Source organism: Rhincodon typus, chromosome 25, assembly GCF_021869965.1.
Source record: "Rhincodon typus isolate 14 chromosome 25, sRhiTyp1.1, whole genome shotgun sequence".
In the NCBI taxonomy this organism is placed as follows: domain Eukaryota; kingdom Metazoa; phylum Chordata; class Chondrichthyes; order Orectolobiformes; family Rhincodontidae; genus Rhincodon; species Rhincodon typus.
In genome coordinates this window covers 42436867-42453572 of record NC_063356.1, presented here as the reverse complement: position 1 = coordinate 42453572, position 16706 = coordinate 42436867, and the positions used below count along the sequence as shown (strand labels likewise).

Below are 16706 nucleotides of genomic sequence, written 5' to 3'. Positions count from 1 at the left end.
CCCCATCTCCTACCTACTAACCTCATCCTGCCCCCTTGACCTGTCCGTCCTCCCTGGACTGACCTATCTCCTCCCTACCTCCCCACCTACACTCACCTTTACTGGCTCCATCCCTGCCTCTTTGACCTGTTTGTCTCCTCTCCACCTATCTTCTCCTCTATTCATCTTCTATCTGCCTCCCCCTCTCTCCCTATTTATTTCAGAATCCCCTTCCCCTCCCCCATTTCTGAAGAAGGGTATAGGCCCGAAATGTCAGCCTTCCTACTCCTCTGATGCTGCTTGGCCTGCTGTGTTCATCCAGCTTTACACCTTGTTATCTCACTGTTGTACCTCCATTTCTTCTCCCCCCTCCCACCCCCAACAACTCCTGTACAGTCAGGCTGCTTGTAGTGTCAGAAGTTTGGCTTTGACTGCGCTCCCTTGAGAAACCAGTGCTCCCATCAATTTCCAAAATGGAAAAACAATTTGTGAGCAGGACTCCAGGAGTCTCCTGCACTACCTGCTATGTTAACAAAATGCGTTACACCAAGTCGCCGTTTTCTCTGTTGAAAAGAACTCAAAGATCTAGACACTTCCCGTCAATGCTGTCATTTTCTTTCTGTAACCACAGCAGATTGTGCTGCAACAAAATTCGGCTAATTTTCCACAGTAAAGTTTTGTCACTGTCGGTTTCCTGTTCAGCAGACTTCCGTCATTTGGCCCACTGCTGGGGAACTGAGCAGCTAGGTTTTGCCCAGACATATCAACGTCTTCTCACCGCACTGCGTAGGTTAGCAGTGCTGCAGGATGTAGATTACAACTTGAGCACACTCAGTTATAAATAACTATAGACCAGTAACCGTAAGCAGAGAATTGCAAGTTGCAGCTTTGTGATAGTGTAAGGAGTACTTTATGTTTTGTAAGACATCATAAGGAACACACAAACACAAAGACATGCTGCACACATAATAAGGCACATACGTATGTACAAGGTAATAGTGTTACTGATGTTTTTTCCCTTTATTCATTCACGGGATGGGGGCATCACTGGCTAGGTAGCATTTATTGCCCAGCCCTAATTGCTCAGATTGTCAGTCACATTGCTGAGGGTCTGGAGTCACATGTAGGCCAGACCAGGTAAGGATAGCAGTTTCCTTCCATATAGGATGTTAGTGAACCAGATGGGTTTTTCCCCAACAATCAGCAATGGATTCACAGTCATCATTAGATTCTTAATTCCAGATACTTATTGAATTCAAATTCCACCATTGCTGTGGCGGAATTCAAACCTGGATCCCCAGAACATTAACTGGGTCTCTGGATTAACAATCCAGTGATAGTAACACTAGGCCATTTCCTACCCAGCAGTTGAAGTCATTCTAAGGTCATGGCTTGGAAACGGCACTCTTTCTTGTGTAACATTATTCCACTGGATTCTGGGACAGCAGTCTATCTGATGTGAAACAGTTCCACTGGGTTACTGGGGACAGCAGTCTGTCTGGTATAGTATGCTCCTCCATCTACCATCCTACGTGTTTTCATCATCTTAACAGTTCTTATCATATAATCTGGTGGCGTTGTAACAACAGGGAACCAATTTTTCAAAGTTTTCTATCAGTGTTGCCTGATACATGACGACATCCAATCTGCAGCATATCATCTAAAAAACCTGCAAACCATTCTTACAGTGTGTAGATCAATGAGTGTGACCGTCGAGGCAACGAGGACCGTTGTTCCTGTTGCAATGGTGGTTAACCTGACTGCATTGAATCAGTGCATCTCATTCTCTCTGAGATGGAGTTGCTTTAGTGGGTCCAGGATTAAACAGATACCAAATAAAAGTCTACGCATCCATTGAAACAGAAAGCAATTGTTCACATGAGTATAGATTGTAATAGCAAACTGAAGCCCAGGTATTCTGCCTTTTCCCAAAATATTCATCTCTGAATGGCAGGGTGGATGTAGGGATGGAAGCATGTAACAGAAGAGCAGACCTAAATTTAACAGAGTCTTTCACAACTTGAAGATGCCCCCAAAGTACTATAAATTCAATCTTGTGTTTGAAGTGTAATCACTGTTGTAATTTAGGAAATTTTGTAATGAGATAATCAGCTTTATTGGAGTTGGTTGAAGGAGGGTTATTGGTCTTGGTACCAGAGAAAATTCTCTGTTTCTTTGACATGGTTTTGTAGGATCTTGCACCATCTGAGAGGTCAAATGGACCTTGCTGTTGCACCTTCAACAACAGCTTCTCTTAACAGTTCATCATTCCCTCAGCAATGCATTGGAAATTCAACCTGCTCAATTCTTTGGAATGAGGATTAAACCCAGAACTGATTTTGAAGTGTGAGTTCTGTGGGTGGAGCCATGCTGATACTTTTGCAGACTGATGTTCAGAACAGTTCCTCACCAGAGCTGAGATACTTTTATTAATCAGTTTCTGTATATCTGAACTACTGAACCAAAGAGTGACATCAGAAAGATATTGAGCAGTCATTTTCACTCCTTTAGTAATATCAGTTGTGCTTGTATTGGGAAGGAAAGTTCATTTCAGTGATAATTAACTGAGAAAGGATGGTGTTCATTTTATAAAGAACCAACAGTGTAGAGTATAGCCAGACCTTTTTGCTCAGGTGTGTCATTGGATTTCAGGCAGCAGGTCCCCAGAAGACTGTTGCACCTGGAGATCAAACAGGAAGTTTCTGATCTGAGACTCCAACAACCCCTTGAAGATTCCATTCCAAAATGACATGTTATTAGCCATGGTTCATTTGAGTTACACACTTGCCTCTGAATCAGAAGGTTATATGTTCAAGCCTCACTCCAGAAATTTGAGCACATTATCAAAGCTGACACTCCAGTAAAATACTTTTGAGAGTGCTGCCTTATCAGATTTAGATTTAGGTTTTATTGTCATGTGCACTTAAGTACAGGAGTACGGTGAAAAGTGAACAATGTCACCATTCCCAGTGCTGCTTTGGGTACAAATAGAAAAATGAAGAAATATGTTAAAACTTGCAACAGTACAATTCTTTTTAGTATAAAGTAAAAATAAGACATAATGTTAAAAGTTAAACATTACGGCCCTTTCTTAAACCATGGGCTTGCAGACATGCCATGCTGAGCCTTCCCCACAAAGACACGCTTACGCCCATGCTGGACCAAGTCCCACCTGAGCCCACCAGCCTCTTCGCTGCTTATCACCATCGGGCCTTACCAGGCTTTGCTGACCGCCACTGACCGCCATCTGAGCTTGCTAGTCTTTACCACTGACTGCCGTCGTCTGTGCCCTCTTTTCAGATGAGACATTAAAGAAAGGATCACTGAAATGATTTCAGTCGAATATTCTAAACAAGAGCAGGCAATCTTTCTTTTGAAAAAACTGATCATATTTGTCACTTGCTGTCTATGGAATTCCCTTATGCATAATGTTTGTTGGAATAGGTGGAGAGACATCTCTGTGCTTTTCCATTGCTGAATATGTTTTCTTAGCTCACCATTGATCAAATAATACTTGTATTTCCTTGGTCGCAGGTGTGCCTTGCATTCCGATCTACCTCAGCCTGTACATGGAACGTTATCAAAGTGGAAGATCGATCCACTGTCAACTGTACAATTGCTTGGACCTTAGGAACCTGGAGCAGGTTATGCTGGCAACCTCTGTGGGCACCATTGCTGAACTCAGTCAGTAAAACGTGATGCTTATCCCTTCACATAGCACTGTATTAATTTTAATGCCTAAAAAAAAGTTGTCATAAATAATGAGTTTTATTGCGGGTATAAAAGGCTAATCATTGCGCAATACTTTTTTGTTTCAAATGATTATTTTAACAAGAAGCTTTATTCTGCTCTAAATATTCTGGTGATAGACCACAGTTACAGATGTTGGTTTTGATTTGAGGAGCAAAGTTTTAGGATGTGACCATTATTATTTCTAATATAGTTGAGAAAATAAATCATTTTGAATGTGCTTTTTGAAGCTTTTTTTAAATCAACATGAATCAATAACTGAAATATCTCATAATTCTACAAATCTGAGGTTAAGCTTTGTTTTAATGTTGATTTTATCATGAAAATATTACTTATGTTACAAAATGTGATCATTCAGGTTTAGGACTATTTTAAATTTGATTTGACTTCCATTGATAAATTTGGTACATATATTTTATATATCCAAATTATGCATTCTACCAGATGCATTTGGTGTAGAAATGCCAAGCTTAGACATTTTTAAAAAGCCCACTTCATGTTACAAAAAAAAAGAGCTGCTGACCTCTGGTATTATCACATACATGCCCTAGGTTGCAAGTGGATATTTTGAGGTACATATGTTGCTTCCTGACATCAGCATATCTATGGAACAGAGGAAATTACAAGGTGAATTTATAGGGATGTTTAAAATTATGAAGGGATGAGACAGAGTCAATAGTAATAGACTTTTCCAGTGACTGGGGAGTCTAAGACAATGGACAGAGATATCAGATTAACTTTGAGAGATTTAGAATATAGAGGGAGAGATTTGTTTCATTCAGAGAGTTATGGGGTGTGGATTTATACTGTAATATTTAGATAATTGTTTGATAACATAAATTGGGAATATAACTACAGGGCAAATTAGTTTCTGGATAATTATTTGTTGGTTATCTCTCTATTGAACACTTAACCCAGTTACTGTCCCGGTCGTGCACTGATGACTTTGCTCACAGAGTTGTCTGTGTGTCCTTGGGCAGCACTATTGATCCGAATTGCAGTTTATGCTTCAGAATTGCCTCTAGCATGATAAAGTGTTTTTTCTTACTTTATTCATTCATGGGTTATTGCTGACAAGGCCAACATCTATTGTTCATTCTCAATTGTCCTTGAGAAAGTGGTGCTGAGCTACCTTCCTGAACTGCTGTAGCCCATGAGGTGTAGGGAAGGAGTTCCTTGATTTTGATCCAGCAACAGTGAAGGAAAGCAATGTACATCTAAGTTGGGATAGTACATGATGTTGAGGGAAACCTGATGATGGTGAAGTTCCTGTAGAGCTGCAGCCTTTGTCCTTCTAGGTTATAGAGGCCACAATTTGGAAGATGCTCTTGAGGGAGGTGAGATACAGCAGTGTATCTTGTAGATGGTATGCACTGCTGCTACTTTACATTGGTGGCGGACAGAGAAAATCTTTGAAGTAGTGATGGGATGACACTTATGCAAGCTCTTTTTTGTCTTTCTGTGACCTGCTATCAAAGAGAATTGGAGCTGCACTCACCCCAGGGATATGGGGTATAATCCTTCATGCTACTGAACTGTGCCTTGTAGATGGTGGAAAGGCCTAGGGGAGTCAGGAGGAGCAAGATCCTTAGACAGCACCTTCCAAACCCATAATCACTGCCATCTAGAAGGACAAGGGCAGCAGATACATGGGAACACCACCACCTGCAAGTTCACCTCCAAGCCACTCACCATCCTGACTTGGAAATGCATCACTGTTCCTGCATTGTTGCTGGGTCAAAATCCTGGAAATCCCTTCATAATGACATTGTGAGTGTACCTGCAGCACATGGACTACAGTTCAAGAAGGCAGCTCACCACTACCTCTCAAAGGCAACTAGGGATGGGCAATAAATAATGGCCCAGTCAATGACACCGTTGTCTTATGAGATAAAGAAAACCACAGCATTTACATGGTTGGTGCAGTTTAGTTTCTGTTTGGTGTCAAGACTCCACTACCCCTCTCCCCAAAGTTGTTGATGGTGGGGATTACACTAATGCCACGTAGAATTGGCTCTGACTATTCTTTTTCTATTCCACAGGTGACCTGGTCTCACAAGCGATGTATTATTTCCATCAATTTGGTGCAAAGCACCCTGGAAAGGGATTTCAGCTACATTTCAAAAAGGGGCCGTACTCCTGGGAGCCGGAGGCTCTTCACGGGCTCTTTTACTACATGCGCTGCCCTCATCTGGAGTTGGAGAATCCCAACACTGACCCACCACAAATAAAACTGGGCAGTGAAAGGTGAGACAATTGAAATTGGGACTTCTCAAAAATGTCCATACTGATTAATTCTACAATTTGCTGAGTTGAGTCATTCTGGGAAAACACCATATATTCCACAGGGCTTTCAGTAATTTGAACGCTTCCAGTTTTGCATGTTTTAGGGAATCTGAGCCACATTAAGAAATTAGAGAATTGTAAAATCTGGTGCTCCATCACCTCAGATCTCTGAAAGCAAGAAGCAGAGATGCAAACTCAACCACAATGTAAATCCAAGACTGACTCAAACTTGCTCTCTGCTGTCAGTTTTAGCCCCCTTCACAGACCAAAGACAGAGGCAGATACCAATAAACTAAGATTGACTTTGAGTAGCTGACTGTTTCTCTAGGTTGCTTTGTTATTATTTTGATAACTGTGAGCTGTGAAAGGGAAATGATGTTTGGTTTGCACATTTATCAAATGCTACTGAGATTAAACAGTATCATTGAGCTCAGTCTTTTATAGTTAAAACATCATTCAGAGATATGATAAGTAATTTACATAATTGGTGATTGCTGCAAGAAGTGAAAAGTCTTTGATGTTGGATAGGGTTTGATGCAAGATATAGTAACCACTGACCCTGCATGTGAAGAGAGATGATGATCGTTATCTAAGTTCATGTAGCATAAATCACGTATGTTCAAACTGTATAGTCAGCTTATAAAATTTCCCAACTTTCATATGAAGAGGAGATAGGAAATCCCCTGTCCATCAGTGAGAGTAGTAATAAATAATTTGGTGATAGACCAAAAAGAGACAGATTTTGACAATTGATTTTGTTAGCCCAAAGGCTTTGAGAAATGAGGTGCTATATCAAGGGGCATTATCAGTATAGGCAGAGGTTAGCTGAATTTGCTGCCTCCAGCTCATCGCTTGCACAGTTTCAAATAACTTGGGCAGTATTAAACAGAATTATTTTCTAAGATCTTCACTGTTCTCCCTCTGAATGTATTGTGCAGAACTGGAACCAATGCACAGGGACATACAAAACATGCATGTTTGAGGATTTGCTTTGCCATGCTTTTGTAACAAGGTGTTTGCTGAATATCTGCTTAATAGCTTCTGAAGAGAGGCGGAGTCCAGGTCAAATGCATATCGATGTTCTGATGGCTCGTGTTGTTTTTGCATGCATTTCCTTCCCTTCAGGCCGTATGAGATTCTCCCACCGGTGGTTGAGTGGATCAGGGTATGCATTGCGCAGGCAGATCACAGATACAGTCTCACAGTAGACATTGGTGACCTTCGACAGGCGGCCAGGCTTCTGCTTCCAGGTGTAGACTGTGAACCCCGACAACTCTGGTGAGCAAAGCTTCACTAACTCAAATTTGGCATATGGAGCTAAGGCATATAAATGGGTGAAGATAAAGATAAGCTGATGTCTACTTGAATAAAGTTTTGAGAGGTTAAATAACTTATTGCTGTTCATATGTTAAACTTGCAGATAGAATGGGGATCCCATTGATATGCATCCTTGATGTAATGGAGATGTGTTCTATTCAACATAATCCTATTACTTTGGTTCCCAACTCACCAGTTGGAGAAATACTCTCGATGTTGTGGAGTGATTACCTAATTATCATGAAAACCTAAACCGTATCGTAAATTTCTGAGAGACCACGGACATGTTACAGTGTTCTATCATCTTGGAGCTCTTCCCATCCAATGGAGTATTTCTGTCGTGTCAGTGTTGGAAATGTGGCAGCCAATGTTGTGCAGAGAAAAGTCCCAGCTACTACAATGAGATAAATGATCATGACCCACTTTTAATGATATGAATGAAAGATAAATACTGCCCAGCCACTGAGGAGAACTTCCTGCCTTTCTTCGAAATAGTATCTTGCCTTTGGATCTTTTACTTCCACACTTCTGATGGTGCAGCACTTCCTCTGTACGGAATTGGAGTGTCAGCCTGGATCATGTGCTCAGATCTCTGAACTGCAGCACTGAGTGTGTTATCAACTGAGCCACAGTTGATCTGTGAAGTATTTCGGATAGGACATTGAATAACAAGGTTACACAGATCTTGTAGAGGTTCAAGTTCAACGCAGTTAATCTTCAAGAGTGGAGGAGAAAGGAATGCAGGCAGTTGAGAAGAAATCTTTTCTTGTAGAAGCAGGTGTAGGCCATTCAGGCCCATGAGCCTGCTCTGCCGTTCTAAATCATGGTTAATCATCTATCTCAGTACCATAATTCCCATGCTATCCCCTTATCCTTTAGTGTCGTTGGTGAATAGAAATCTCAATCTCTGTCTTGAACGTAATGTTTGAACTTCTATAAGCCCTCTAAGGTTGAGAATTCTAAAGATTCACAGCCCCCTAAGTGAAGAGGTTCTTTCTAATCTCAGTCCTAAATTGCCTGTGTTCTCTGGTTTTGGATTCCACAGCAAAGGGAAACAGAAGTTAATCTATGTTAGAAGTTAATACATCAAAATGAATTTCACCTCTTTCTGTTTAACTTGAACAGGATTAACAGCATTTTATATCCGTCCCGTGGACTGGACACCAAGCAGGCAGAGCTAAAACTGAGACAGAATCTGGGCTTCCAGATGTTGAACTCCGGTCGTACTGATTTGGTGAACGCAGCCGCTGCATTGCTGGGACCAGAGGGACTCAATGCTCTTAGTGAACAGGTAGGGGAGAGGCATGCAGGAATATGTTCCTTAGAGCAGAGAAGATTGAGAAGAAACATGATTGACATGTATAGAATTGAGGAGTATAGGCAGGGTAAAAAGGAAGAAACTTTTCCCCTTGATGGAGGGATTACTGACTAGGGGTCATAGATTTAAGGAAAGGGGCAGAAGCTTTACTTGAGATGTGAGGAAAACGTTTTCACCCAGAGTTAGGAATCTGGAACTCACTGCCTGTAAGGGTGGCAGAAGGCAGAAGCCCTTATCACTTTGAAGAAATATTTCAATGTGCACTTGCAATGTCAAGGCATACAAGGCTATAGGCCAAGTGCTGGGAAATGGGATTAGAATGGTTAGGTGGTTGTTTTTGACCAACGCAGATACAATGAGCAAAAGGGACCTATTCTGTGCTGTAAATTTGTGACTGTATGACTATGTGTGTAATTTTACATTGTCTATAATATGCACCAAAGACAGATAAACTACTGTTAATTTATGGTTAAACCACATTAGTAGGTTGAATTTGTTTAAACTGGGTGCTGCAAATACAGTACTAGCTTTGACCAGCAGTGCCACTCCGTCTTGTGTAACGTCATTATTCAGGAACAGGGAAGATAGGAAGCAAAGGTTGGTGAGATAACAATGGAAAAGGATATTTTTAAGACAGGGACCTTCATGGTTATTTGATCATGTAAAGACCTAAAGCAAGAAACTCAATCACTTAGGTGAACTGTAAAATCTGACTATGTATATATTGGTGATGAAATTACTAAAATGGGGAATAAATCTCTTGTTCTACTTGTCGCTTTTGGAGAGCAGGAAACAATATTTAATCTTTCCAAATGTTTCAATCATGAGGGTACAGGCAACTGTTTAATTTTCCGATGAAGGGTCTAGGCCCGAAACGTCAGCCTCTCTGCTCCTATGATGCTGCTTGGCCTGCTGTGTTCATCCAGCCCTGCACCTTGTTGTCTCGGATTCTCCAGCATCTGCAGTTCCTACTATCTCTGTTTAATTGCTGCTTGTTTTATAATAATCTGGTAGACTATTGTTCACATCTATTAATGTTGTCTCTACCTGAGGTTACAGAGACTTCAGTTAAGAAAGTAGTAGGTCAACTTGATATTTCAGTTGTCCATTCAAACCCAGGATGTAACATCATGTATATTAGGGGTTGTTTTCTACGATGTCATTGTCTGGATTGTTATAGCCGGTATTAATCAGATATTTCCTTGTCCCTAATCTGAATAAGAAGCTTTTAAAAATCGGGAAATCTGATAAAATTCTCCATAAACTAAACAGGCAGGATGTAAAGCAAGTTTGCTCATGCATATGAAGTGAAAGGGAGGTGAGATTGTACCCCAGTGCACCATTCAGCCATCTGTACCAATAATCACTGACCAGAACAGGACATGACCATAGCCCTTATTCATTTCCTCGCAAAGTCAACATTCCACACATTGTCATGATGCTTACTATAAGGAGGATATACTTCATACTTCACCAGAGTATCTGATGAGACTGGAGATATATCTTGACACATGATATTTCACTATGCTGTTGATCCAACTGACACTGCATTTTCCTAAATTACATCTGAACCCAGTGAGGACTAATGTTCTCTTGTCTGCCTCATTGTTTGAATATATGAATGTTCCCTTCAGTCACCTTCATTTCTGTTACAGTTGCTGCACACCGTAGGGGTGTTTTATAGTGCAGTATAAACTTGTATTTGATAAATTGCAAATGTTTCATGTAACATTAATCAACTTAGTATGGTGATGTGCCACCTGTCTCTGCTTCTCTGTTTGTGTGAAAGTGATCTCTAAAGTTTGCCTTTGAGTGTGAGCCCCATGAACTCAGAGGGACAGCTTTACCTCAGCTAATGCGATTTCTTCTGTTCAGGGATTGACTCCACTGATGTATGCAGCGAGCAGTGGAGATGAGGCCATGGTTCAGGTCCTGTTGACATCTGGAGCAGACATTGATATTCAGGTAAGATATTGGTAATTGACACATTAACTTCACATGAAAGTGTGTGCAAATACATTGTTATATTTCACATGAGTAACCTATAGGGTCAGCCTATAACAAATCAACCCTGTTCCAAATGTGGAATTTTCCTGTAACACCTCGACCCTGACACAGTGTCACAACAATTTATGTTTGACTATTTATACCTGATCTCCCTGATGTTTAATGAAACATGTCAACTTTAATTGGGATGCCTCTATACAAACAATGACCCAGTGCTCGAACAGACTAAATATTGATTATTTCTAGCAATGACTTGCTAAGCTTGTGAAACTCCTAAACTGTCATACTTGGTTTGCAGGTGCCAGGTTATTCCCAACAGTGCCCATCTGTCCATGCAGAGACTCGACACTGGACTGCTCTCACCTTTGCAGTTGCATTTGGCCATCTGTCAATCGCACAGGTACAAAAGTGTGTCAATTTTGTACATTTAGTTGAGTAAATATTGAGTACTTCCAATTTCCCATAGATTAACGAAGAGTTATTTCGGATGTTGGAGCCTGTACTGTTGTTGGAGAGGCTTTGGTTTACCTCAGGAGCAGGGTTTTCTGAAGCCTGCTGTTCTCTCTGGGGCTAACCCATCATCACAGATTGTATATAACAAGGTGTAGAGCTGGATGAACACAGCAGGCCAAGCAGCATCGTAGGAGTAGGAAGGCTGACGTTTCGGGCCTAGACCCTTCCCTGCTGTGTTCATCCAGCTCTACACCTTGTTATCTCAGATTTTCCAGCATCTGCAGTTCCTACTATCTCCATCACAGATTGTATAACTACTCTTCATTTATCCATGTTGTCAACAATGTCTCAGTGAATAGCACTGTTCTCTGAGTCTGATGTTCGTGGGTGTAAATCCCATCCTAGATACTTGATTTCTTAAATAAAATTAATATTCCAGTGACGTACTGAGGGAGTTCCACACAATTGCCAATCATGCCTGTTGCATGAGAATTTAAACCAAGGCCCTGACTGCCCTTTCAGGTGAAGGCAAAGGATTCCATGGCACTGTTTTGAAAAAGAGCAGTGAAGCTATGCCTACTTCTGGCCTAACCATCTTCAACTGCTCCATCAAAGATCTTCCCTCCCTTCATAAGGTCAGAAGTGGGGATATTCACTGATTTCACAGTGCTCAGCATCATCCATATCTCCTCAGATACTGAAACAGTCTGTGTATGTATATGTGACAACACATGGTCAACGTTCTAGCTTGGGTTAATAGTGAGCTAATTCACGATACATAAATGACAGTCTGCAGCAAGACAAATCTAACCAACACCCATTGACATTCAACAGCCCCACCATCACAATGAGCATTCTGGGGCTTATTATTGACCAGAAACTGAACTGGACCATTTGTTCCCTTGAGCTCATTCTGTTATTCAGTTAGATCATGGCTGGTATCATGAATCCATTTATCAGCATTAGCTTCATAGATTTTGTTCAACCAATCTAGAAATTATCAGTCAAAAATTCCACTTGAAGCCCAGCTGCCACAGCATTTGGAAGTTTCAGATTTCCACAACTTGTGTATGAAATGTCCCTCATGATTTCACTGCTGAACAGCCCAACTCTAATCTTCCAGTTACCTCTACCATTCTCATCCCCATACTGGAGAAGTACTTCACTGTCTCCACCCAATCAATTACCTTATATTTTTAAAACACTTCAATTGAACTAAGCTGTATAAATGATGGAGACGGGCATAAAGGATGGGCACAGGGCGAAATCAAATGGATAGGGGTGTTGTAGAACTAAAAGAAAAGGGACTGCAGAAGATTGAAGTCTTACATGGAGTAGGTAAGAATGGAGGGGGAGGGGGCAGGCTGTGAATGAAGTGATACAGGGGGCGATTTGGGATTGGAAGGATATGGAGGCAGGGTAGAAATGGAGGGATACCATGGGCAGAGTGTACTAGAGGGTTACATTGTGCAGGGAGGAACCGAGTGATACAGGGGAATTAGTGGGTCTAGAAGTAATTAAAGTGGAAGAATTCTCAGGTGAGCCAAAGGCGGACGCATAGGGTGGATTAGCCTGTCCGTTTTTGCCAGTAAATATAATTTCTCTCTGTGTAATTAAGTGTAATTATGTGTAAGTAATTAAGTGTACACTTACAATATTGCCCTCTGTGTGACATTCTCTCTGTGCTGTGCAGTTGCTGTTGGATGCCGGGGCCCACATTGATGGCTGTGTTGGTGAAGGAAGCTGCTCTGAAACTCCTCTGCAGATGGCAGCTGCAGCAGGTACACAACAGCTAGGGGAAGGGTCATTGTTGGGAAGGGAATAGAGAGAGAGTGGATCTGACTGTTTCAGCAAGTTCTGTTGCAGTGTTGACAGAAGCCTTTCATCAGATTGGCTCTGTACCTTTTAAATTTGTGCTGTAGTCTGTATATGTATTCAAGCAAGTCCCCTAACAGTAGATTACAGCCCAGGGTTGTGGAAAGCTTATCTCAATTTTTAATTAATTTATAAATGTACTTGATATAAATTTGAATTAAACACATCATCACAGGTCTTGTCAAAAAGCCTGCACTAAAATGAAGTTGCATCCTGTTTTTTAGAATACCTTCTCTATGTTAAGCACAACCCCTTCCTTAGATTTATACTGACCAAGCTGGTTGAGTCCTAAAGGTTGTAGCTGCAAGACTAGATCTGAAGCAAGTGGTGAGAGAACCAACACAAGGGAAAGGAACCTACCTGACCTTGTGCTCGTCAGCCTATCTAGTGTAAACAGATCTGTCCATGATAGTAGTGGTACAAGTGACCACCACATAGTCCTTGTGCACACAAAACTCCCATTTTCAAACTGACGGAATGTGTTGTATTTTGTATGGCACTACCAGTGTGCTAAATGAGAAAGATTTAGTATATATCTGGCAACATAAAACTGAACATCCATGAGTCAACTGAAACAATCTATAACCATGTGACCCGGCATATCCCCCACCCTCCCATTGCCATCGAGCTGGGCGATCAGTGGAGTTTTAATGACAAGGGCAGGAGGGTATACCACCAGCTGTACCTAATAACGAGATGGCAACATTTTATTCTTTCATGAAATGTGGTATCACTGGCTGGGCCAGAAGTTATTGTCCATCCCTGATGAAGCTACAATGCAAGACAACACAGACATGCAGCTACACTATAGAAGCAGCATGTGATAGACATAGCACAGCAATTCCCCAAGTAACAGATTATTTTTAAGCTCTCCAGTCCTGTCGCATACAGTTGTAAATGGTAGTGAACCAGAGAAGAAGGCATATCACTATCCCCATCCTCAATGTTGTGAGAGTCCAGCACATCAATGCAAAAGAAACAGGTGGAGCATTTGCAACAATCTTCAGCCAGAGTGCTAAGTAGATGATCCAACTCAGCATACTTGAAGTCCCAAGCTGGTGCCAGTCTTTCGTTGATTCAATTCACTCCATGTGATATCAAGAAATGACTGAAGGCACTGGAAACTGCCTTGGTCCAAACATGAATGATAAAGCAGGTTTGCAGAGGTGAAGTGACAGTGACTGTCTATGATATTAAGGCAGCATTGATCCAACGGTTATATCAAGAAGCTGCAGAAAAACTAGAGTCAGTGGGAATCGAAGAAAGTTCCACCAGTGGGGAGTTAATACCTGATGCAAAGCAAAATGATTTGGTGGTTTCAGCTCCAGGACAGCCCTGCAGGAGTTCATCAAGGTTGTCTGATAGGTCAACCATCTTCAGATGCTTCACTAATGATCTTCCCTGCATAATAACTGCTGGTTGGACTGATTTCAATGTTATTTTCCAGCTCCTCAAATATTGAAGCAGTCATGTCCATGTGCAGAAAGACCCAGACAACACTTAGGCTTCAGCTGAACATCACAAAAGTGCTAGGCAATGATCATGTCCAAACAAAAGAGAAGCTAACCATTTGTCTGACATTTAGTAGTGTTTTCATCACTGAACCCCACACTTATCAACATTCCAAGGGTTACTATTGATCAGAGCCACCAATGTAAATACAGTGGCCACAAAAGCAGTTCCTAGGCTGGGGATTCTGCAGTGAGTTACTCATCATCTAACTTCCCAGAGCTTACCCACCATCCAAAAGACACAAGTTAGGAGTGTGATGGAATATTCTCAAACTTACCTAGATGGATGCAGCTTCGACAACACTCAAGGAGCTTAACACTATTTAGGACAAAGCAGTCCGCTTGATTCCATTCACCATCTTCAAATTCACTACCTTCACCACTGATGCACAGTGGCAGCAATGTGTACCATCTACAAAATGCACTGCAACAACTCATCAAAGCTCCTTTGACAATACGTTCCAAAACTCTGTCCCTAGAAGGACAAGGACAACAGATGCATGGGAACACCACCATCTTCAAATTTCTTCCAAGTAACACATCATTCTCTGGACTTGGAACCATATTGTTGTTATTTCAGTATTGCTCCTTCCTAACACTCTGGATGTCCCTACATTGTACAAGATGCAGCTGTTCAAGAAGCGGGCTTATTACCACCTTTTCAAGTCCAATTAGGGATGAGCAATAAATTCTATCGATGATGCTCATGTCCCATGAACCATTTCAAAAATAAAAAAACAAGAAAACATCAAATGCACTTGTCTAAATCTCAGTTTTTAATCTGCCTTTTCCTGTATTGCTACATAGAAATGCATAAAAACGCATTTCCAACAAAAGTGTACAAGATACCTTCCCTGTAAAGCCCACTTTATAAGATGACCTTCTTGTAATAACCAAGCTATAAAATGACATCCTCTGTATTAAACATAGATTATAAGATACCTCCTTACCATACCATACCCATAAATAATATGCTCCCTCTCCTATACTTCTCTATGTACTGTGCCCTTCTCATTCTCACCCTGTGATTTACAGGTCACCTAGATCTGGTCAGTTTGCTACTGGAGAAAGGAGCTGATCTCCTGGCTGGATCCATTGGTAAAAATGGAGTCACTGCATCTTTGCAAGGAATTACTAATCCTTTCAGTCAGGCTGCTGCCCATGGACACAGGTGAGAGATTAGGAAAGGCTCATGTCTACTACTGGGTGTGGGTAACAGAAGCTGTTGTATCAGAAAACCTATACTGGGAGTGTGGTAGTTTATAGAATTTTCTTTAGCCTTCTCCTGCAGTTGCTGTAGGGTAGGGTGGGTGTTGTAATTGAAAGCAATATACTATGATCAGAATGAGAAGGACAGTGTCTTAACTGACAGTTTTATACCGAGGGTGTGGTGGAATGAGGACAGAGACAGCTATAACTGGGAAACTTTTTAATGAGGGACTAGAAGTACTTGTGAATAGCTTGCCCTGTGTATTGATCATTTACATTCAAAGATGCACTGTTGTCTTTCACTAACAAAATGTGCTGTTGTATTCAGTTATATGGAGTCATACAGCATTGGAAATATATATTTTGCAGTTTTTCTGTTAATTCACTCTGTTTTACACTATTGCTCAGGGATGTGTTGCAGAAGCTTCTGTCACAGCCAGACACCGTAAAAAATGACATCATGTCCTTGGAGGACATCCTTGCTGAAGGGGCAGAGGTCAGCGACCAGCAGGCTGCGAAACCTGGGGTAAATCGCAGCAGTAAATCTCGTAGGAAAGCTCTGCAGGATGCCCTGAATCAGAGTGCTGAGCATAATTATCTTGACATCACCGTAGAATTACACAACCATGGTGAGTATAGTACTTCATCACATGCTGACACAGTAAGCTCTCCTTAAATTCTCACAACAGATTTCTTCTTATTGCGCTCTCTCTCTTTGGCTGGGATGTGTTTTGGAATCTCTGGTCTATCTGATACTATAGTGAATAGAATAATTCTCAACCCTTGCTGGTCTAGTAATCTTCCTATAGATTATAGACTTGATCCAATTGCCTGTGCTCTGGTTATGTGAAATATATACAGGTCAGATATTCCTGTGCCTCAGGTAAGGTTCTCTAGCTTTTTCATTGGATGTGGTGGTGATGGTGGGGATGAGTAGTGGAGAGAAGGCCTCCTATTGAATGTTAGCTAGTCCCTTTTAAGTGAGAGGTAGTAAGAACTGC

At 41.4% G+C, this 16706-nt stretch overlaps 1 protein-coding gene across 1 annotated transcript in view; it reads left to right on the top strand.

Moving 5' to 3' along the window:
* The window catches only part of LOC109922688 (ankyrin repeat and BTB/POZ domain-containing protein BTBD11-like), a 41039-nt gene that overhangs the window by 12555 nt on the left and 11778 nt on the right, over nt 1-16706 (top strand). Inside the window, exons 2-10 of the mRNA XM_048612238.1 lie at nt 3514-3663; nt 5772-5976; nt 7141-7293; nt 8458-8623; nt 10526-10615; nt 10956-11057; nt 12804-12891; nt 15532-15667; nt 16114-16334. Coding sequence (XP_048468195.1) covers nt 3514-3663; nt 5772-5976; nt 7141-7293; nt 8458-8623; nt 10526-10615; nt 10956-11057; nt 12804-12891; nt 15532-15667; nt 16114-16334 — 1311 coding nt within the window. The remainder of the gene's footprint in view (nt 1-3513; nt 3664-5771; nt 5977-7140; nt 7294-8457; nt 8624-10525; nt 10616-10955; nt 11058-12803; nt 12892-15531; nt 15668-16113; nt 16335-16706) is intronic.